Genomic DNA, 25,295 nt, shown 5'->3' on the forward strand with positions numbered 1-25,295 from the left:
CCACTCGGGCATGCCTTGGAAACAATTTTTTTCTCCAACGCAATAGTTGCCAAAAAATTATTGTCGCTTCTATTTAGTCTATAATGAATTCTTATTCTAAATATCTGGCGGAGCCTTCTTATTCCGTCATACCACTCTAATAGTTTCTTTCTTCACACAATACACAAATGCATATACAGGGTGTCCCATTTGAAACAGTACGGTGGAAGTACAAGTGGAACTAAACCTGTAAGATAATCGAAATAAAGATGTTTTCCTTTTATTTTATTTTTGTACGGTTATTCATGTGAAAACGATGACGTTATGCTAAAATATGGTACTCGAAGGAAATTATTTGGTGTATTTCAACAACTAATTGTTGAAATTTACCAAATAATTTTCTTCGTGTATGGTTGAACTTCTGTCGACAAGACGAACAACTTTTGTACGAATGAAAAATGGTGTTGCCATTTAAGAAAACTGACTTCATGCTAGTAGTATAGTAACATAAGCAACCGGGGCCTAAATTCTATCCGCACTGAGTTTTCCCCTCCCAATTCTACAACTTTTATTTGAACAATTTTACTATCTCTTCCTTCCTACACTGATGGAACGGTTTAGTCGAACCAAACGAGACTTTTTGACTATTACCACGATTCGTTAACTATTAACGAATCGCGGTAACAGTTAAGAAGCCTCGTTTGGTGCAACTGAATCATTCCACCTTTTCTATCAGTGTACAAAAGATATCAAGCCGTATTGTTTCAAATGCGACACCCTGTATTTTCACTGATTCCACACTACCTGTACTTGAAACCTATCGCGAACTGCTCGGTAACTCGCAAACTCTATTGATATTATTATATGTAATAACAGATCCATTCTTTACCTATGCTGCCAGCCGAATATTTCTGATTGGGGTATATTCTTCCGTATTACTGATCTCAAGGAGAAATGTAAATTTAAGAACATATTTCGGATGATCTCGCAGATGTGTGTGACTTTCTTACTGATTATCCCACTTTTCTGAACTTCCCCAAATTCTCAAAATCACACTTCTCGAGTGCACGAAAGTTGTCATGCCCCAAGGAGAGTTATCACAACATTATAGAAATACTCTCCAGAATCAATACGATGAGAAAAAAAATTCTCTAGGAGCAGAAAAATTCTTGCTACAAACCTCCCTCTCAAGATTAACCCTCTAAGGTGAAAGTCGCCCTGAGTAGTGCTTTGTTCGGCAGAGTGGGGACGAGCAATTCTTACGGAAAATCCGTCGTAGAGTGGTGGAAACGCCCATTCACTTCAGAGGATTAAGACAGATCGGACTATTCATGTCCCAAGAATCGATAGTTTTGCGGAAAACTTATCCGAGTTCACCACCATCAATGATCAAGATGGCGAATTTTATTTAGCTAACAAAATGTTTACAATTCAATCATTGATATTGTGACAAGAATAGACATGATTCTATAAATTTGTGTATATTACTGCATGCAATAAATCCAGTTTATCATAATATTACAGACCACTCGGGTATAAACGTCATTTTCATCGAATGTGTGCATAGACCTTGCCTTCGGCGTGACCTGTAAACTTCACATTTGTCGAAAGCGAAATTAATGCCCTTGTACTCTAATGTACTATTTTTCTGTCAGTGTATGAGACACGAACAGGAATTGTTCTCATAGTAAACATGATGCATATGTATGATGTGGGCAAAACATTTCAGCATGACAATACCAACATGTACCATACCGAGTCTCTCTCTCTCTCTCTCTCTCTCTCTCTCTCTCTCTCTCTCTCTCTCTCTCTCTCTCTCTCAGAAATTCTCTTAGGATTCCCCTAGCAGAGATACAGAGAACCTCATTGGCATAGGGAGGCAGGTACATCTGCTAATATAACTAGCAAATAAGCAACCTGATCATCTCATCCCACACACAGAGAGAAGATAGATTCTTATTAGTTCCATGCTGTTCTTGATGTGTAACAAAATTGCTTCTTTTGTAGACGGTAATATGTCTCTCCCTCCGACTCGTTTTCCACTGCAATGTAATACATTTCTATCCTAGTCATATATAGAATAGTCTCATCAGGAGTTGATGAGGACCACAGATATCTTCTTTTCACATGTGTGAGTAGATACCATTTTTTCGTAACAATACGTTTTACGCATTGTTATCCTGCTGTGGGATAATAATGCGTAAAACGTCTACACTCAAAGAAATTATTCTTTATTTGAAGCTTTTAAAGGTCTTAAAATAAGGTTTTTAAAAGTCTGAATGTGAAGCCTGAAATTCTCAAGTTTAGAATTTCGAAAGTCTCAATTTAAGGCTTTAAGATCTCAATTTAAGCCTTCTGAAAATCTCAAATTGAGACTGGGGAAGGTTTCAATTTGAGACATTTGAAGGTCTCAATCTAAGTCCTTCATAGACTCATGTTGATACTTTTGAAAATTTCAAGTTGATACTTTCGAAAGTCTTAATTTGAGGCTTTCAAAAGTTTCAATTTGAGATCATAAGTTTCAAAATAAAACTTGTATTTTTTGGGTATATTGTTCTAATAATTCTCTCAATCTTAATTTCGACCATTCAGAGTAGTGCATTATTGTGGATTACATAATATCAGTTTTCTTTTGATTATTCCTTCCATTCGAATCTCGATCAATAGAACCACTGGCTTGGACATCACATGGTATGTATGCCATCGATACTTTTCCGTAATACCACGGCTGTTACTAAGCAATAAACAAAAGTTTCCCATCGAATTTTAACCTGAAAAAATGGCAAGCACCTCAAAAAGCAACATTTGTAAAAATGAGTAAAAAACGAAATGTCATACTCAGCTCCTATTGATCGAGATTTGAATAGAGCTTTCTGAAATGTTCAGTACTCCTTTTTGGGGCTCTCTGTTAATGCGATTTTACTCAGGGATTGTATCGTGGTCAACCCATATCCTGGGTATTTATAAATTTGTGTCATGTCGACCCACCGACAATCGATCGTATCGTTTAATTTTAGCGGAGACAAAACCGTAGAGTTGGAGGAGGAAGATTACGGTGTGTAATTTCACTCCCATTTGTCCTTTGCGAACACTTTAATTTAGGTGAGGTATGTGGCACGAACAATGAAGTAATAGGTTGATTAAAAACATGAATTGAATCAATTTTCGATCAGTACGTTATGGTTAAGTGGCCCCTTGGCAGCAAAAATTACTACTGGAGTTCGGTATTGTATTTTTAGGTTCGTATTAGAAAAGTTTCCTGTTGACACTGATATTTTTTCTATTAAGTTTGAACGAAATTTCCATACGCAACAAATACTAATGAATTCAGTATTTCTATTGACTTATTAGTTGAAAGTTATCTAACGAATAGTATTTTGTCAATCATGTAATTTTTATCAGGACATTAAACAAATTCATTCAATCTGAACCCCCAATTTTCGAATGCAGCGCAAGAGAAACACTCTAATTATTCCTAGGCTAGGGGACTTTGCCCTCTGCTCGCTTCGCTCGCCAACCCCCCCGGGGGAGCATTTCCTTAAGTATGTTTAGGTTATATGTTCTTGACAGGTCTTGGATAACTGGCATCAGGGTAGTTATTCTCAACTAACTCGATTCACCTGAGAAATGAAAAAAAAAGCAGAACCTGACGTTCTGAATAGTTTACGACCAGCAGTTTACAACCACTGTATTCACAAGAACGGCTCCAACCAACGCCTTTCATTGTGAGCTACAACCACTCTAAATTTCTTATTTTTTCACATTTCTCCCTCCCATTTAACCCTCATGTAACCCTCATATAATCCACATATGACCTTCATATGACCCCATATGATCTCCATATGACCGCCATATAATACTCATATGACACTTATGTGAGCCAAATCACGCAGATGTGACTGCATATGACCCCCCTATGACCACCATCTGACCTTCATATGACCCTTGTATCCCTTATGAACCTCGTAATCCTTGTTTATGGCCCACGTCACCCTTATTACAACCCCTGTAACCTCCCTGACCCTTGTGGACTTTAGCTTCTGACCCTTCATTTCTGCCCCTTACTTTTGGAGTCTTAATTTCGAGAACCGTTTTATAAAATCGATCTCGTTTTTACAAAATCGAGAGATTCGACATATTGTAATAATAAAAAGTGAAGACGAAACTTCGTCTATTTCGGTGACTGACCTCCCCAGTGCTCAATCATTCTATTGAAATTAATGTATTGTAGATAACATCATCTTTTGTGTGATGATTTCATTTACGTATTTTGTTCCGTCACAAAATGACTTTTATAAACCTTACATTGATACAAAAGGAAAATTGAATGAGCACCTGTAACTTTTTTCGACATAAATGAGATTAGGGATTTTATCATCTTTCTTTCGGGCGAATTATCTAGGGATTTCCACCTAACATCTCTCACGGATGGCTATTGTCTTTCGACCGGTTAGAAGAAATACATTACTCTGAAATATTGATAAAATAATAGTATGATTCCCTTATATCCAAATTACTGCCAAATTGCGGGAAACATTCTCCTGTTCGAGAGCAGTAGTCTTGAACCAACTCGAGAGCATTTGCTGATCCATCGAGAATATTCATAGAGCAAAGGAGATTGCCAAGGTATGAATTACCAAAGCTGACGATGGGAACAAGCTTGTATTAACTCTGGTTTCGCAAGGCTCAAACCTCAGCTAGTCCGATTAGCCAAATAATCGTCAATCCTTCAAACTCAATTATTGATTGATAAAATAATTCGAAATGTGGATATTTAATGGGTGATTAATTTAATAATTAAAAATTGATGTCTTATTAGCTATTGACTTCTTCAAAATTTAGCGTCATTTAAACTTTATAATTTTGCCGATGACTACTTAGAACCTCAATTCAGATTATCATTTTGGGGCTGAATGAGGGTTGATTCAAGCATGGACCCCAGCCCTGATGGAGCATTTTCGAGCCTTGGTTCAGGGCTTGATGAGCCTTATTTCCATCATTAATTCCTACCCAGACTGGTGACCAGAAACTCAAATGTTCAAACGGCGAAGCAGTTGGTGAGAGGACGACTTAAGGGCTTTCTCGAGAAATATTTCAAGTTTTACTTTAGGTGAACGTAAATCATCAGTTTAGTCGGTTAAATTCTAGAGTAAAAACCCTATCGATTTTTATGTCTCTTCGGGTGGTTGAACAAGTAAAAAACAGAAGTGATCGGAATAAAAGTGAATGAATTCCGATTGAGAAGCGAAGGGTTGCCATACACAGTGAAAATCAATTTCCGGAAAAATTTATTGCCATTCTGGGAACTGCCCTCAATACATGGGAAATTCCCTGAGCTATTTAGACTTTTTGCTACATTTTCACGAGACATACTTTTGAAAATTTTTGACAAAAATTTCCGATACACTACTTGGAAATTTCTAGGTAAAGTTCCACTGACATTTCAAGGAAGTTCGTCATTGGAAATTCACAATTTGATGCAAAAGTCAATGGAAACTATAAGTTTCAGTTCAATCATTTCATGAATTTAAAGTTAACAGAAGCCATGAAAATTCAGGGAAATATATTCTTTAACCCTCTGAAGATAAAATCCTACTAAACCCGGCTGGTGTGACCGGGGTGGGAGTCAAGCCACTCGGCATGTGATTCGAGTGAAGACGAATCACGCCAAGTAGGTTGTCTCGGAATTTTTATCAATTCGATTTTGTTATTTTCATAATTTTCATTATCTATTTGATTTCTTTATTTGTATTTTTGAGTTCCAGCTTCCACTTGTCAGTACTTGGCAGTAGCTTTTTTCCTGATTTCACCACTTTTTGTTTATAAAACAATTCCCGTCCTTGGCGATTTATTTATTAACAAAAAAGTTTTTTTTTGTTTTTTTGAGCAGATTTCACACATTTTTTTGTGAAGACATCCTCCCGACTCCAGAATTACTCTCAATCAAACCATGGTTGGAATTTTTTTTCAGGATTGTTTTGGCAACAAAAAATGGTTTTTATTTTTGTGGGAAGATTTTAAATATTTCGATAGACACTTTGTACATTTCCGTAAGCCGAAAAATAATTTTTAACATACCATAAATTAACAATTTTTTGGGATTGAAAGAAACTATTTTTTTCCACTCATTGTTCTCATTTTTATTCATATATTGTATTTATAATACAACTTGTGCCAAATTTAACAACTCCCACTCACGATCGGGGATATTTCCTATCAGAAATTCCTATTTTTCGTTTTTTTTTTTCATTGCACCTGCAATATTATTACTGAATCATTTCTAGTTTGGAGGTTAGATTGTTGTTTTCATACAAATTAATTCACCAATGAGGATTCAATTTCATTAAACTCATGGGCCCGACGAATGTATTTACAATTTTTCACTGCTATTATCCATCAGTTTTTGAAGAAACTGTTCTTAGTTCACTGTTTAGTTCATCCACCGACAGTAATTCCGTGTAATTCACAAACTCCGGTGTTTATGTCGACTATAGGGCGGGCTCGATTAGCCAGTCGCTTTTGAATTTGAGCCTGACGTCATCCAATACAGCTGACTCCCGAAATCAGTACTACCAACTTAGCCGCTAAAATCTCCGCTTAACGGATCAGGAGAAATGAATTGAGGCAAATCCAAGAGAATAATTTATTGAAAATTAGTTTTCTACAACTATTATTGATTGCGGGGGTTGAAAAAAATTATTATAATGAGTGAGGTAATCGAGGAAACTATTTCTCAACTCCAGAATATCCTCATGTGAAGCATATACGAGAAAAATAATTATTAAAATTTTTGATGGGTGGAAGGAGAAGTTGACTCGCGTATAATATGGCAGTAGCGTTCCCGTTCTTGGGGATGCTACCGCGTCCCTTGATTCCAAAATCAGGAATACCTGTATTCCGGATCCGGGATTTTATGATCTGGAATCTAGATACCCAAGAAAAAAATTACTTCTCACCAGTACAAACCGGTACTTGGGGGAAGTTCACTGTTGAAAAATTCTAAAAATACTCGTCCCAAGTACATTTTGTGTCCTTGGGTGAAGTACCACATCTGCCAATCGAGTAGAAATGGGACTGGGAGGGAGTAGAATCACTACCTACTGCCAGTACTTTTAGTATTTTTCACAAATACCAAAGGTACTAGTGAAAAGTAATTTTTCAACTTCTCTCAAGTACTTTTAGGACTTAATTTCAGTACTTCCAATTGATTACTTTATTGAAAAAGTGAATATTAGTAATGGATAGAATGGGCTTTCTTACGCATTTTTGTAAATAGAAATGTTCAGCAGAAGATTTTTTGTAGGAAAAAATCAAAAGATCGCGATTTTTATGGATGCTTTGGAGAATTATTGGTATGCTTTCCAACCTACAAAATTTGAATTTTGTTGAGATTTTGATGTTTTATGTTGTTATCAACATTTAAAAGGCTTCGAAAAATTATTTTCAATTTCTTTTCAATTTTATTACTCATAAAACGGGAATTATTTGGATTTTTCAATTTTTGACGAAATCCGGTTTTTAGAAGAGGTAGAAAAACATTTTTGAGTTCTTATACTTAACTTATATTGAGTTTATTTGGTACTTTTGACAAGAACCAGCCAGGTACTCAGTATAAGTACTGAGGTACTTGTCACTAGTACTCANCCTTGGCGATTTATTTATTAACAAAAAAGTTTTTTTTTGTTTTTTTGAGCAGATTTCACACATTTTTTTGTGAAGACATCCTCCCGACTCCAGAATTACTCTCAATCAAACCATGGTTGGAATTTTTTTTCAGGATTGTTTTGGCAACAAAAAATGGTTTTTATTTTTGTGGGAAGATTTTAAATATTTCGATAGACACTTTGTACATTTCCGTAAGCCGAAAAATAATTTTTAACATACCATAAATTAACAATTTTTTGGGATTGAAAGAAACTATTTTTTTCCACTCATTGTTCTCATTTTTATTCATATATTGTATTTATAATACAACTTGTGCCAAATTTAACAACTCCCACTCACGATCGGGGATATTTCCTATCAGAAATTCCTATTTTTCGTTTTTTTTTTTCATTGCACCTGCAATATTATTACTGAATCATTTCTAGTTTGGAGGTTAGATTGTTGTTTTCATACAAATTAATTCACCAATGAGGATTCAATTTCATTAAACTCATGGGCCCGACGAATGTATTTACAATTTTTCACTGCTATTATCCATCAGTTTTTGAAGAAACTGTTCTTAGTTCACTGTTTAGTTCATCCACCGACAGTAATTCCGTGTAATTCACAAACTCCGGTGTTTATGTCGACTATAGGGCGGGCTCGATTAGCCAGTCGCTTTTGAATTTGAGCCTGACGTCATCCAATACAGCTGACTCCCGAAATCAGTACTACCAACTTAGCCGCTAAAATCTCCGCTTAACGGATCAGGAGAAATGAATTGAGGCAAATCCAAGAGAATAATTTATTGAAAATTAGTTTTCTACAACTATTATTGATTGCGGGGGTTGAAAAAAATTATTATAATGAGTGAGGTAATCGAGGAAACTATTTCTCAACTCCAGAATATCCTCATGTGAAGCATATACGAGAAAAATAATTATTAAAATTTTTGATGGGTGGAAGGAGAAGTTGACTCGCGTATAATATGGCAGTAGCGTTCCCGTTCTTGGGGATGCTACCGCGTCCCTTGATTCCAAAATCAGGAATACCTGTATTCCGGATCCGGGATTTTATGATCTGGAATCTAGATACCCAAGAAAAAAATTACTTCTCACCAGTACAAACCGGTACTTGGGGGAAGTTCACTGTTGAAAAATTCTAAAAATACTCGTCCCAAGTACATTTTGTGTCCTTGGGTGAAGTACCACATCTGCCAATCGAGTAGAAATGGGACTGGGAGGGAGTAGAATCACTACCTACTGCCAGTACTTTTAGTATTTTTCACAAATACCAAAGGTACTAGTGAAAAGTAATTTTTCAACTTCTCTCAAGTACTTTTAGGACTTAATTTCAGTACTTCCAATTGATTACTTTATTGAAAAAGTGAATATTAGTAATGGATAGAATGGGCTTTCTTACGCATTTTTGTAAATAGAAATGTTCAGCAGAAGATTTTTTGTAGGAAAAAATCAAAAGATCGCGATTTTTATGGATGCTTTGGAGAATTATTGGTATGCTTTCCAACCTACAAAATTTGAATTTTGTTGAGATTTTGATGTTTTATGTTGTTATCAACATTTAAAAGGCTTCGAAAAATTATTTTCANGTGAATATTAGTAATGGATAGAATGGGCTTTCTTACGCATTTTTGTAAATAGAAATGTTCAGCAGAAGATTTTTTGTAGGAAAAAATCAAAAGATCGCGATTTTTATGGATGCTTTGGAGAATTATTGGTATGCTTTCCAACCTACAAAATTTGAATTTTGTTGAGATTTTGATGTTTTATGTTGTTATCAACATTTAAAAGGCTTCGAAAAATTATTTTCAATTTCTTTTCAATTTTATTACTCATAAAACGGGAATTATTTGGATTTTTCAATTTTTGACGAAATCCGGTTTTTAGAAGAGGTAGAAAAACATTTTTGAGTTCTTATACTTAACTTATATTGAGTTTATTTGGTACTTTTGACAAGAACCAGCCAGGTACTCAGTATAAGTACTGAGGTACTTGTCACTAGTACTCAGGTACTTGGCGCATGATACTTGCATCAAGTTGTTTTATAACTGCGAGGAAGTACAAAGATGTGCCTTTTTCCCAGAAACCCCTTGGTACCGGGTACAAGTACTTTTTCTACTGATCAAAAGTAATTTTTTTTTTTTGAGTGGAATATTCAATTCTCGATTCCAGAAAATATTCCGGGGACTTCGTTGCATTGTAATACGTTGCGCCTATAAGAGATAGCATGCAGGGGCGACGCGCCGTCCGAATTTGAGTGAGATCGGGCAATAATCACGTGATTTCGCGACAGCGCTGATTTCGAGGGAAGAGGGGAGCTTGAACGACGCTACAACACTTTACCTTGAATTGCACTGTGTGACTGCGAGTCAGTGTATTATTCCGGAATCGAGAATAAAATATCCCAAATGACGGAATATTATTCCGGATTCCGGTCTATTATTCTAGATTCCGGAATATACCTCCCCAAAAAAAAATTTTTTGCAAAAAAACTCGACAAGAACGGGTCCGAGCTTTCTGTTTAGAAAAAGTGGTGAAATCACGAAAAATATCAAGAATTAGATATATAAAGCTTCTAAATACGACTAAGGAAAAACGATGGAAAATGGAAATTATGAAAATGAAATGATAACAACGAGTCAATAACACTTCCAAGTCAACCAATTTAAAAGACACAAATATCCCAAGTTACATCGGTCATATCCACACACATTCAAAATTAGAAAGATCCTCTCCATTGTGGAAGAAAATCGATTTATTCCTGTGAATAATAATGTTTTACTGAATTCTACCAGAAGCCTGAACTTAATACATAAAAAATATAAAAAAATTGATATTAAAACGGAAAATAATAAATGGTATCCACCTTGCGACGTATGACCATCGCGAGGCATGCTTTTACGAGATATAATTTTTACACTAGTTGACCCTCGTGAGGTGTGATCTGTGCAACGTTTAAGCATTGCAAAGTCTGACCCGTGCGACGTTTAATCCTTATAAATATCTTGTAGAAAGGGCCAAAATACTTCTTGTCGCGCAATTTTTGAATCTCTGTAATTTGAACCTATAATTTTTAATGGAAGTACGCAAAAAAAGTTGATTGAAGAAAAAAACCGAAGGGAATCTTACGTAAGGTACCTGAAGAACCCCCTCTACCACCCTCCAAATAAGATACTGTAAAATCATCGATCCCTCCGTCCCCGAAACGTCTTTCGTAATATATGGATAGTCTGCCTTTAAAATAAATGCGAAATGGGTCATATAGTTTTGATTTTTTCCTAACAGTTCAGCTTTATCGTATTCTCAGCTCTTCCGAAAACAGATATTTTGATATTCACGAATTTAACAAAAATTGTTTCGATCCAAGTCGATTGGGGACGTAAAATCCAGAAAATGGACAAACTCTTCGAGAGCCTCAGATGAAGTTCCGTGGAAGTTTCCGTAACATTTGCATTAGAGAAATGATAAAATTACTAACGACCTTTTTATAGCCCGTCAGGCTCCACATTGTGGAAACCCCCTCTTCTTAGTGTAGATGTTGTTTTGTTTTATGAGACTACGTTTAACATGTACTTGCCAATCTTGCTTTACTCCGCTCGTTATTACTGAAGAACTTGAGTAGATAAAAGGCCGTCAATCAGAGTTTCCCAGTGAAAATTTCTCAGGCTTTTCCATGAGTTTATTTTCTAACACAAAGGTTAATCCAACCCTAATGGGAGAAAATAAAGAACTTCGGAATTTGAACGAAGGATAAATCAATGATAATCACACAATACCTTAACAACCTGATAAGGTGGCTTCATTTAGTGATTGGCGACCCAATCAGTAAATGAGGAATATTCAAAATATCATGATTTATCTATAAGCTAAGTTCATTGGCTCACATGTAAGAGTTGAGGGGTTCGTTTTCTAGTCGATTAGAATGGTGCGATCTAACCATTCAAAATGTTGGTCAGATTAGAAAAATACAAGCTGAAAAGGTTATCAGAGCAATATAAAATATCAAAAGAAATTTGATGAATTGCAACAACCATTCGTACAAAATCAGCAACTGGGGTAGCTGATGCCTGTACCGCTCACGGGGTAATTCTCAGGATTGGCTGAGAAAATTTTTTTGTTCTTTGTTTTATTATGCAAATATTTGATAACAAGAAGGAATTTCAACAGAAATTTTCAATTTTCTCCTGTGGAAACATCGTTAAAAAAATCCAAATAATTTCCTACCGAATTCTTAAAATATTTCGATCCCAGAATTACGATTTTTCAAATTTTCAGTTGGCCCATAATTGAATGGAGTGCGAAGTATATGTTCGTTATCCATTTCCACACCCATTGCGACCTTTTCGATAGCAGAAAAATATCCTCATCAGTTATTATTGGCTATTTTATCAGCCTCCGCGTTTATGGGTAATTCCACCCAGAGTTTGTGGGTAATGCCGCCCAGGGTTTCTATAGGGTTACGCTAGAATCTGCAGCTAGATTACGGTCGAGTAACAGCTCGCTTGTTTGGGGTAGTCGATGGCCACTGGAACATCGAGTAAATTCAGGATAATTTCTTATTATTCGCGTGAAATCTTTCTCAAAATGGAGCCAAAGAATGGAAACAAAGGATGAAAATAAGAGCAATTATAACAGTTAGTTTGTATTGTTCAAAAAAGTCATTAAAACAAGGTAGGCGCTATTGGGCGCATGCCGGGCGGTATTACCCTCAAAGTTCAATCCCATCGCTCACTGGTCGATGACAATTGAATTACATAATTGAATATGTTTAATGTTATTAAAAAATCTGTCCTCTTCATATCTTCGAGTAAACACTTCGAAGAACTCATTTCTCTTAGGTGGGCGGTACCAGCTCCCCTATTGCCTGAGTAAAAATTTTGCAGTACAAAAGATCCAGTCCTGCAAGGTTACCACATCAGGGCCTGATAGGAAATTGTAACGTAAAGCTTAATCAGGATATCATTTCCAAACCTGATAAGGACTACACTCCACCAATTATAATATTTGTTTCAGTTCATAAGGTCATATTGAATAACCGCAGACGTTATAGCCCGAATTTCCTCGAGGCAAAAGTACTATTCGATATTTCGAAAAAAAAGGTGTTTTTATGCGCTATTATTTCAATGTCTGTCTACAAAAATATCTATTTCTACTTCTGCCAGTAGCTGAATGTGCGAACAGGGAAATGCTTCAAGGAATTGTCTCATGACCACTACTAAAATTGCTGTCACAAGCTCGAGTTGATTTTCTAAAGGCCCTTGGCTTCATCCATCAACAAACGCGCATAATACACGGGTGTGCTTGTAGTACGACGACATGCGTCTGTAGGCAATGAAAAAATAGTTTTTGGACGACGGTTTAAAGCACGATGTCGACGACCTGGTTGTATTCATCGAGTGAAACGTTGGCTTGTCTCCAAACTACATCTAAATTTCAAAGATCAGGGACCCCAGTGCATTAAACTCACTTACAACCTTTTCCATAAAGAACTAAATCTGTCTGATGAACAATAATGTTAAAAATTCTTCTTGCATTCCAAATGAATCACGAGGGCGATTTTCACCATCGATTTTTTCCCTCAAAAATTTCGAAATGGCTAGGACATGAAAGAGTCTGAATGAAAAAGCAGAATTGCTCATTCCGTATCTGGTGCCAAGAATGTGCAAATTCCTTCGCCTAACGCAAGAGGTTCTCTAATTTTTCCTGACGTATCAATAATTAGAGTGGTGCATTGCAGTCAACATTCACAATTCACTGAATTTTTTCACATCTACACTACAATTTCGGTACAAGAAATTTTTGAATAATCGCTTCAAGTCAGGCGACAGACTTTACCTTGGTTAATGTGCCTCGATATTACCCTCGTGACCTCGGGTTAAGTATTTCTGGCCTTGAGTATATCCGTGTTCCGTACTTCCCCCTATGTTCAGTGAGTCTCGTGACCCTCCGGGCCCGGCATTCAGTGTAGTTTATATTCACACAAAAAGGAAACAAAAATAATTGCCGGCTATATTCACTGGAGCGTGATGTACTGGTTGAAAAAATTATTATTGCCGGGGCTTACATTACCACATTTGTGAATTCATAAATGCGGGCGAACTTACCGGTGAATTTCTCATAACAACTTGACGACATCTATTTTGTTGTTATTGACTCAAAAATCACTTGAGATTTTTGTCACTTCCCTAGTAGCAATTGTGAGAGGCTCTGCGGCATTGGCTGTTGCCGCGACGTTCACGCACAGAGTGCGCTGCCGTAATCGGCGGCTAGGTCGCTGCTGGAACCCTATGCGAGGCTGACGCTGTGTGATCTCATTTTTCCATTTTATCGATAATAATAATCATCAATTAGTTGCGAGCGATTATTATCCACTAACAAACCGTTAATCCTTCAATAATTGATTTGAATTAATACGTATAATCTGAAGTTTGTGAATTCTTAATTGACGGGCTTTGAGGTTAGGGCGGACACAGATAGATTCATCTCGCATAAACCACGCACAGCCCTGTCTCAGCGACCTTGCTGCGTACCATTGTGAGGTATAGGTTATCTTCCAGAAGAATATCCGTGGATTTTTGGAGTGGGGTCCAAGCATGTGAGTGGGAATTACGTAGAGTGGGGGTATCCTCGGAAGGATAAACTTCTACTGGATAACCTATACTTCGTTGCGGAAGGCAATGTCCTAGGCCAACTTACGCCGCGACGTTTCTGCGCACTGAAATTTTTCTACTAGAGTTGGTGTCGGGCTGTCAATACAACACTTCTCTAATATAATTAGGAGGGGCATTCTGTATTGAACATTCTTTCATAATTATTATCTTATTTTACATAGTAGAAGAGGGTAGGACAAAATGGACTGGGCGGGAAAAGTGGACCTCCTGAAAAAAATTAAGTGCTTTTTTTCATAATAATTGTATTAACTAATTGTCATTTATTGCGTAAATAAACATGATAAATACTATAGAAAATAATGAAGATCAACAGAAATGTGATTAGGAACAACCGTAATTTCCATAGTAATTCCGATAAATGGAAATTTTAGAAATTGGGGAAAATAAATTTCCGACCTCCCAAATTCACAGCACAATTTTTTTCGTTTAAAAATTACGTAAAAATAACAGAATAATCGAATTAGCAAATCAATAATTGGACGTATTTTCAAATAACAATAATAGTTCTTTTATGTTAAGCATTATGCGCAATTGTCACACTCGAATTTAAAATCGTCTGGATCAATCCACACACATAATGAGCTCATCTTGGGTGCATCTGACACTGAAGGCACACCTGTGTCGCCAGATATTTTGGCGACAAGTCGTCGAATCTGGCAACTATGATCTTAATGAATCAATTTGGGAAAAAATGAGGAATGCCCGAGCGAGATTTGAAGTCGCGACCTTCAGATTGCTGGTCTGGTACTCTACCCACTGAGCTACCGCGAGTTCCGTTACCTTCCGTCGAATTTGATTTACTTTAACGCCGAATGACCCACCGCCGCCATTCTAGCGGCATTTTTTAAATTAATATTGATTTATTTCAATATTTTTCAATTGAACTGTGTTGCGAGATATTTTGGCGACAAGTCGCCGAATCTGGCAGCTATGAGCCACACTCCGGTATCGTCGCGAGAAGAGGGTTCACTAAAATTTCTAAGAATTTCATAACCAAAAAAATTAGGGAGTCCGTTTTACCCTACCCTCCCCTATACTGATAGAAGTAACATGTTCCCAAACACGTTTTTATCGAGGGGCTGGTCACTCATCAATCGAGTGACTCAGTGATTTCCAGAATCAGATCATTTCCTGTGATTTTCCTGTGATTTTGTAGATTCCAATGATTTTTTGATTTCAAGAAATCACTCGTGCTTCGCACTCGTGATTTTTTAACCTGAAAAACTTGACTCCTTCGTTTGTTTGCAACGAACCTGTCGGAAAATACCCGATAATTTTGAAGCTCTTGTGGTATTACAAGTGAATAATAGTATTTTTCATCACTGTAGCGAAAAAAAATTTTCTGCCGAATATGTAGTTGCTGAACGAGCCAAACAAAAATTTCTATTACCATTTTTCGACAAAAAATCCTTTGAACTTTTTTGCAAAACATATCGTCCCTTTTTCAAGGATGTTTAGCCTAAACCCGCATTATTCACCATAATTTTGATATTGTTTCACATGTTAGGTTCATACTCGAGCCGCACGTTAGAAATAATCTTAATCCTTCCATCGGGGCATCCTAATGAGAAATTAATTTCTGAAAATCACTCCTTGTAACATTACGCTTATGGAAGAAACGTGACCGTGTGAACTTGGATCGAAATGTTCCATGGGTTAGACACTCAAGATATAAACCACAAGCCATTTACTTTAGACTATAGAGAATCTATCGCCGGCGAGAAAAAGTAGGGGACCGAGCCATATAAGCGCGACATCTTCCATTGATGTTCGAATTCCTCTAAAAAAAATTTGACCGCCATGACGAGTCGAGCAACGCGACAACATCACATAAGAGCTCATTGAGGTCGGTAAAGTTGATGTGCAATGTTGCCCGATCAAAATTCCGCTGTTACCACCGTAGTCACAAGTCCTCCAGTATTTATGAACTTTTTCTTTAATTATTGTTTTTGAGAACGGAAAAGTACACCATGTAACTTCTAATTTGATAAGAAAAATAATTTGCAACATGAATTATTTATTCGGTCAATTTTATTTTTGTTTTCAACGAAGTTGCTCACTTGATAGGTTTATCATCCTTAACGAAAGTGAGTCAAAAAAATGGAAGAAAAATATGCAATAATTATTAAGGGAAACTTGAGCAAAGTGACTAACGACCAATTTCATTCTTAACAAACAAATAGTCTTAGTGGTTAAATAGGAAAAATCAGTGCCGTGATTACGACGCCGTTTGTTACTCCCATGTGACGCTCTGGAAACTACAGACTCTATTGAATTAATTCAATTATGTCTCCCCTTTAATCTTCAAGACTTTTGACTCTTAAAATGTTTAACCTTTGAGAATATATTTAAGGGGAGGAGAGTGAAATGAATATAACTTTGCCCCCTCATTGATTTTTTGAAGGAAAGGAAGGTGTGGGGTTAAATGGACCACAAACTTTTTCTATTTTTTGTGTGGGCACTCCATTTTACCTAGAATAAATTAATTATTTTTATGACGACAACGCGCTATGGGGGCCGGAGTGACGGTTTTGCGGTTCGTTACAAAACGGCTTTTCCTTTGGGGGACAGGTTTCCCCCCTTTCATTTACATAATTATGATTAAAAAAAATAGTTAACTGAATTTCCCTTCAAGTCGGTTTTAGCTATCATTTCTGTTCACCTCACTCTTCCCTAATAATTATTGTATATTTTTCGCTCGAATTGACGGAAAAAATCATAAAGAACAACATCATAACTAATTTTCCTGCCTTGAAATGTTTTGAATATAAAGAAAAATTGTTGTTCCATAAAAAATCGACATTCTTTGCCTTTTGTTTAAACAAATTATTTAAAGAAAATCAATCCGTTCTACACGAAACAGATTTCTCTGTGAATCACTCGCATGTCATATAAAGAACCCATCGAACGACGTGAAACGCGAAAAATTTTGAGTTCAATTTAAAGTAAACAAAATTGAAAATACCTTGAAAAATAATTTGGTTATGCTGTTTTATTGATGAAACCAAAAATATTTAAGGACTTACACCCTCTAAATGCACGCGTATTTTGTTTTTGCTTCCGAATGGAAGCATTGTAATCGTGCTGTTTTCACATTCTCTAATTTTGATTGGAAATTATGTAGAATGGTCTAAAACGTAAAAATACGAAGTTTGGCAACCATGTCTGTCGGTGTCAATGTCCATCGCCACCTTTCCGGTGGTAAATTTTTGGAAAATCGAGTAATTAATTGGCTAAGACTATTCCAAAAAAACAAATTTTGTCAGATTATAGACCTTAATAAGGACTAACTCTGTGCAAAAGTTCAGCCCGATTGATGAAATAGTTTTTGAGAAAAAGATATTCGTTTTTATGTCATAGGTGCCCAGAATCACGCGATTCTAACCTCGCTTCGCTCGGTAGAATCGCGGATTCTGGGCCCTATGACATAAAATAGTCTCTAAATTCTAATTCTCTTAGAATTCTTTAATGCCTAAAGGAGGTTAGGCGGTGTTTGAGGTGAATTTGAGAGTGAATTTCTTTTTTTCCCGGTAGCTTAGTCGGTAAGAGTGCCCGGCGCGTATCTGGGAGACCCGGGTTCGATTCCCGGCTGGGTGAAGCGGAAATTTTTCTCTCCAAATTCTAATTCTCTTAGAATTTTTTTTTTCCCGGTAGCTTAGTCGGTAAGAGGGCCCGGCGCGTATCTGGGAGACCCGGGTTCGATTCCCGGCTGGGTGAAGCGGAAATTTTTCTCTCCAAATTCTAATTCTCTTAGAATTTTTTTTTTTCCCGGTAGCTTAGTCGGTAAGAGGGCCCGGCGCGTATCTGGGAGACCCGGGTTCGATTCCCGGCTGGGTGAAGCAGAAATTTTTTCTCTCTAAATTCTAATTCTCTTAGAATTCTTAGAATTCTCGCCTTCGGCTCGTTTTACAACTTCCCACGAGCCAAAAAACCCATTGTGGTTCCCGGTAGCTTAGTCGGTAAGAGTGCCCGGCGCGTATCTGGGAGACCCGGGTTCGATTCCCGGCTGGGTGAAGCGGAAATTTTTTCTCTCTAAATTCTAATTCTCTTAGAATTCTTTGAATTCTCGCCTTCGGCTCGTTTTACAACTTCCCACGAGCCAAAAAACCCATTACGCACTTGTTGCGTAATATACTATTAAATCGTTTTTCGCTAATATCTTCGAAGCTAGTCAACCGATTTCAATTTTTTTTTCAAAATATTCATTTTGATGCCTTCTATCCAAATCAATCAAAACATATATACCCGTTCATACAAAGTTTTCGAGAAATTTCGGTTTTTCTGTTTTTTCATAAAAATCCTTGTAATCACTCTAGCTTGTACAAAAATTGAGATATCAACTTGAAATTTGGACAGAATCTTCATCTCATGATAACAATCCTTCCTATCTAAAATGAGCTCAATCGCATGAGTAATTTCCGAGATATTTGACTTTATCTGAAAACCTTTTATGTGCAATATCTTAAAAACTACGCAACCAATTTCTATTTTTTTTTCAAAATATTTGCAAAAATTGAGATATCCACTTGAAATTTGGACAGAATCTTCCTCTCATGGTAACAATCCTTCCTATTGAAAATAAGCTCAATCGCATAGGTAGTTTCCGAGATATTCGACTTTCTCGGGAAACATTTTATGTGCAATAGCTTAAAAACTACGCAACCGATTTCAATTTTTTTTTCTCAAAATGTTTGCTTCGATGCCTTCTATCCGAATCAATCAAAACATATATACCCGTTCATACACAGTTTTCAAGATATTTCCGTTTTTCTGTTTTTTCGGCAGGAGGCAGTTATTTCCACTGACATTGTTGGTATCTAATCTGATCAAGTGTGGTGTTTCCATTTTTTTTCTTTCTTTAATAGAATTACTACAGATCTANGAAATAGTTTTTGAGAAAAAGATATTCGTTTTTATGTCATAGGTGCCCAGAATCACGCGATTCTAACCTCGCTTCGCTCGGTAGAATCGCGGATTCTGGGCCCTATGACATAAAATAGTCNGGGAAACATTTTATGTGCAATAGCTTAAAAACTACGCAACCGATTTCAATTTTTTTTTCTCAAAATGTTTGCTTCGATGCCTTCTATCCGAATCAATCAAAACATATATACCCGTTCATACACAGTTTTCAAGATATTTCCGTTTTTCTGTTTTTTCGGCAGGAGGCAGTTATTTCCACTGACATTGTTGGTATCTAATCTGATCAAGTGTGGTGTTTCCATTTTTTTTCTTTCTTTAATAGAATTACTACAGATCTATTCGGAAGCTTACTACCAATGGAATTGGTAGAAATGAAAGAAAGAAAAAGAGTTGTAACACATAAAGTAACGGTCAGATGCCCGAGTGGAAATTCCGGTCAGGTCTTGATCCAGTATGGATCAGGTTAGACCTGACCACTGATCAGGTATTGATCAAGTTGACGGATCCGGTCTTGATCAGACATGTTACGCCTCTGACCAATCCGGATTTGATCAGGACGAATGGATCCGAACTTGATCAAGTCAACTGTATGAAAACCGGATGAGCTGTCAGTATCAATAAGAGTTATCAATGATAATTAATCCAAAACAAAAGATAATTCAATTCTTTCACCGTAGGCCGCCTCTATTAATGAATCTCTACTGTTATTACCTCTGAAAAAGCTTATTATTTTTTTACCGATGCTGGGGATCGAACCGGGGACCCTATGATTGCTAATCCTATACCCTAACCACTACGCTATCGTGCTATTACTATTGAGTAAACTGTACATTGCCTATATGATTTGTATCGGAGTATTCGTTGAATTTACGATTATCCCTGATCTCGCGGATATGCGTGTGTATTCTCAGAGATAAAATATGTTCAATTAAATTTTTATTTATTTCATTAATGAATAATAATGATAATAACAATAACACGAATAAATAAATAGACATTTGGTGATTTTTTTCTCAAGATCATCTGCGTATAAGTTTGATACTACTCTAATATGTATTTACGGCATCATCATCCCTCCCTTCTGTACATTTGAGAAGGGCTGGCTGTTAATTAAATTGATTAATTGAATTAAATTCGTTAAATTAAATTAATTTAATTCAATTTATTTTAATGATAATATAATGATCCTTTTTAAAGATTGAAAACAATTATTGATAATGGTTGATAAAAGTTAATTTGAATAGTATAATAATTGTTAATTAAGTTATCCGAAAAACTTATTAAAATTAATGTCAGGTGGAGCGGATCTGAATCTGATTATTTTCTCTTCAATTGACCCCTTTCAAATGCCGATCAAAGACATCAAATCCGAATTTGATCAATTTGGGGTCAGGCAGCCGACCTTAGGGTGAGATCGTGCCTACCTGATCAGAACTTGATCTGAATCCACCTGTAGTTTGTCGGATCCGATCTGCTGGATCAAAACTTGGTCAGGTTCTCATCAGGCATCATCTGCTCATGTCTACCTGATCAGAACTTGATCTGAACCCGCCTATAGTTTTTCGGATCCGATCTGCTGGATCAGAACTTGGTCAGGTTCTCATAAGGAATCACCGGATCAGTCGAACCTTACAAAAACCTGATCAAGTTCTGATCGTGCTTCAGGTGGGCCTGAAGCAATTTCCACTCGGGTGGCTTCGGCCAAAAAGGCTCGAATCCCTGCTTGTTTTTTTCCTGACCGGAAAAGTCGAATTTTATTTGTTTATTAATAACTTATTAATAATAAAAAAAACTCACAGAAATCCGATCCGGAGACCTCGATTTTCGGATTCAGTGGATCAAAAAACATAGTACATATTCAGTAAACAAAATTTATCGGCCTGAAATATATGCACTCCCTCCCTGCCCCCCTGCCCCTCCCAATTTCTTCCTGCAATTAGGATGCAACACTGCAGAGGTGCAATTACACAGAATATGTACGTCAATCTTATGCTACATTTCTCCTACACTTTTCTCTTCGGAATAAAAATGTATGCGCCGTAGTGCAGTGAGTATTCTCCGTCCGTGGGTATTTTTACATAATGAATTCGACGTGTGAATGAAGAAGTTTAGTTAAGTGATTCATGCGCAATCCATCATGACTTGAGTGACCGTAAATTACACGCAACCAATCTTGAAAAGTAAGCGTTGCCACACACAGGAAAGGTAGAGTTCGCTCCGAGTAGTGCTATTGGGAGTAATTTTCGTGCACAAAAATCCACTCAGTGTTAATTATTCAATGCAGAATGACGCCGAGTTTTATCTATTCATAAAAAAATTTTCGTTTCACGTGCCAACCCTATTCCATTGGGAATACCGTTAATGGAAAAAAACACATGGGAATAAACTCACAGAAATCTTATCTATTAAATTGGAAAATTTGCATAATTGGATGGAGGAAAGACGTTCCCAAAAATTAAAAAAAAAACAAGCAAAATATCATGGAGGGAAATTTCAGGAGAAATTACGTGGCGAAAATGGAGAAGTGAGGCGACATGGTTTTCCAGGAATTTGAATAATAATAATTTGAATAATAATAGTTTTTTACTTATTGGAACGTAGTTTTTATATGCCACTGTATAGAAACGTGCGAGAAAAATATTTGAAAAATTGGTTTTCTTTGAAAATTCAAGAATTTTGTCGAGAATAATGATGGGATTTGATTTTTTTGGTGCGATTGATACACCTACATTAGGATGGCTCATATGTAAAAAAAATTGAATTTCATCATTTTCGTGTTTGATAAGGATAACCAAAGACATGGAAAGTACATGTGAATTTTGTCAAAATTTTTGAATCATTTTTCAAGGTTGCGCCGTGTAGTTTTATTTCTTATGGACTTTTACATGCATCGTAGAGATCGAATGTGTCAATAATTTTTTAAAGACTCAATTATTACATCCCTCGGTGTTTCCCCTCCGTGAACCGTTCAGAGGGAGGTTTAAGAACAGAATTAATTTTTGTCTCAACAGAAAACTTATCACTTATCAAAATGAAAATCCTCATTTCTACTCAATTCAGTGATTTTTAGACGCTCTAGCATGCTGGGTATCTGGGAATTTTTCATCCCGATTCGGTTGATGGATTTTGAAACTATCTGACAATAATTCAAAGAAAATAATTTTGTTCCCCACCAATTGAATTCTGAAAAAAATGCGAAAGATAATTTCTAAATTTCCAGTAAGTACAGAAATTGAACCTAGGCAAAGACCCTGGGCATTTTATTGCATGTTTATTTTTGTGAAAATAGTATATTTTTAGCTCGTGGGATTATATCACTCGCCTTCGGCTCGTGATATAAACCTCCCACTCGCCAAAAAACACTTTTTTGCACTCGTTACGAAATATACTATTTTATCACAATGTGGCGGAAATTGGACTTTTAGGCACGCGGAGCGTGCCGAAAAGTTTACTTTTCGTCACAGCGTGATGAAAAGTATATTTTGCCCATGAGGGCTATCCAATTCTCAATACAGTAGACTCTCGTTATAGTCGCACTCACGGGGCTGCAGTGTTCTCTTCCCCCACCAGGCGCTCACGGTAAGCCTAAATTCCGGGAATCGGGAGCGATAAGAAGATAAATTTTACTCCAATTATTTTTCTCTTCAATTTGCATTGAACATTTTTATTAAATATAAAAATTATTTTCATTAAACACTTTTATTAAATTAACAAAATGAATTGCGTTGAACACTTTTAGTAAATTAATGAAATGAATAAAAATATTAATAACATCGCATAAATATTTATACTCTGATAAACATTTTTTTTTTCATCAAGAATTATATTTAATTACAGCAGCTTTGTACCTCACATTCCATAAAACCGTCATTTCTTCAGGCGTTAATGAACCGTGCGACTCGAAAAAGTCCAACAAGGAATCCACAGCCTCAATCGCAGCATCCGGGCCCATAATTAAACCCGAGAGTTCCTCATTATTAGTCGGCTGATCACAGTTATCAGACTCTAGGGTGTTTTCTTCTCCAGGTTGACCATCCTCACATATTTTGGAATCATCTCCATCCTTCTCCACGTTCATCACAACATCATCAATCGCTGGTTGAACTCGACTTATAATTTCATCATCCGGAAGCTCGTGGGACTCATCACCCTTATCCGCTGTCTCCACCCAGTCTCTCACCTCATCCTCATTTATTGTGCCAGCATTTTGCAGACGTATGAACATGCTTAAAAATTCACACATTTGTATCTGCTGTTCCTCCACGTGTACTTGGAGTTGATTCCCAAATGTCTCGGCAATTAAGGGTTTCCAGCACTTATGGATTGTTGATGAACTGATATCATCCCAACTCTTAGCAATCCAATCAATAACATTTTTAATTGTTATTTCCTTCAAACTTTCCACGAGTGATTTTCCCTTTTCTTGTTCAGTTATCAATGACAGTAAGAAGTGAAATCGATAATTCTTTTTCAAATTCTCAATAATCCCTTGATCCAGTGGTTGAATGAGTGACGTTACGTTTGGAGGTAAGAAAATCACTCGAATTCCATCTTCATTAAGATCCTTGGAATGAGAGCCAGCATTATCAAGCAGTAAAACAGCTTTGGGTAATAAACCTCTCTTCAATAAGAATTCCTTAACACGTGGAGCGAAAATTGTTTTCAACCAATCTTCAAAAATTGAGCAATTCATCCAAGCTTTTGCTTGATGTCTGTAAGTTATACCTAAAGTATCGTAAGATACGTTTTTTAATGCTCGAGGTTTAGCTGACTTCCCAATGACTAAAAGAGGCAATTTCAATGATCCATCGTAATTAGTGCAGGGCATAATCGTCAAACGATCCTTATTCATCTTGTGGCCACTTGCTCCATGGTCCTGACGAGCTCCCAGAGTTTTCTTTGGCAACATTTTAAAATTCAACCCCGTCTCATCAGCATTGAAAATCTGGCAAGGAGCTAATTTTTCTTCTGTGATGAATTTCTCAAATATACCTTTGAATCGTTCAGCAGCTGGTGCATCTGCAGATAATTTCTCTCCCGAAATTGTGAACGACGTAATCTTATAACGATTCTTCCAGCGAGTTAACCAACCATCACTCGCACTGAACTTTTCATTTCCTCCCATTTTTATATTCAGTGCCTTCGCTGTCCCTTGAACGAAACGACCGCTGATGGGAATCCCTTGCTCACGGCAATGATCAAACCATATTTTTATCGCTTCATTCAGTTGAGGATTGTGTGGATCGCGCAGCCTTTTACGATTCAATTGTGAATTTCCATCACAGAAATCCTGAATAATTTTTTCTTTTTTTATCCACTTTCTGGCAGTTGAAGGATGTACTCCACACTCACGACATAGATCATTAACATTTTCACCACTCTTCAATCGTTGTATAACATTTGTCTTAGTAGCTAGGCTCACGTTAACTCTTCTTTCAACTTTTTTAATGGAAGTCGCCCTGTCATTTTCTTTATCCAAGTCCATTGTTCAATACACTCCAAAATTTATTCACTTCATTCAAATAAAAAGCAGGATTATGCACCACTGCAAAGACCCTCTCTTCGTGACAGTCAAGAGTGAACTGAATTTCTCTCTCGCAAATTCATTTTTCCTAAATTTTATTTCCCGAATTTCTTAGAAATGCAAAACAAAGCCCATTCCGAGAAAACACAGGGGCATTTAAATCCACACCTCGAAGGTGGTACAGAGTGGGGGAAGCGCTCGAGCTCGAAAAAATCGATATGAGGGGAAATGCGACTATAACGAATGCGACTATAACGAGAGTCTACTGTATATCCAGAATAATCAGACTAAAGAATACAAAAAAAACAAAGAAGGCGAAGTTTTTAAAAAATTGTTATATGAAATGTTGAAGGATTATTTCGCTGATCTAATGAATGGAATCTTCTCTTCGACCACTTCTTGACATTAGTGTGGGTTTGCCTTACCCCCATTCTGCCAACTGTAGCGCTACTGACGAACCAGTTATCACAGGTTTGTCCTTTATTATCCTTCTTTTATGAATGAATCATCCAAAAACATGGAAACTATTTACAA

The 25,295-nt window shown here is 36.6% G+C and overlaps 2 protein-coding genes across 4 annotated transcripts in view; one reads left to right on the plus strand and one right to left on the minus strand.

The window, feature by feature from the left end:
* Positions 1-25,295, plus strand: part of LOC107041973 — a 320,981-nt gene that overhangs the window by 139,496 nt on the left and 156,190 nt on the right. The window lies entirely within an intron of this gene.
* Positions 23,052-24,722, minus strand: LOC107041965 (jerky protein homolog-like). The gene has a single exon (XM_015262804.1). It carries the CDS (start codon positions 24,720-24,722, stop codon positions 23,052-23,054), a length of 1,671 nt encoding a protein of 556 aa, XP_015118290.1.

The sequence above is a fragment of the Diachasma alloeum genome, unplaced genomic scaffold (assembly GCF_001412515.2).
Source record: "Diachasma alloeum isolate Michigan unplaced genomic scaffold, Dall2.0 Dall_scaffold_00396, whole genome shotgun sequence".
Classification (NCBI taxonomy): domain Eukaryota; kingdom Metazoa; phylum Arthropoda; class Insecta; order Hymenoptera; family Braconidae; genus Diachasma; species Diachasma alloeum.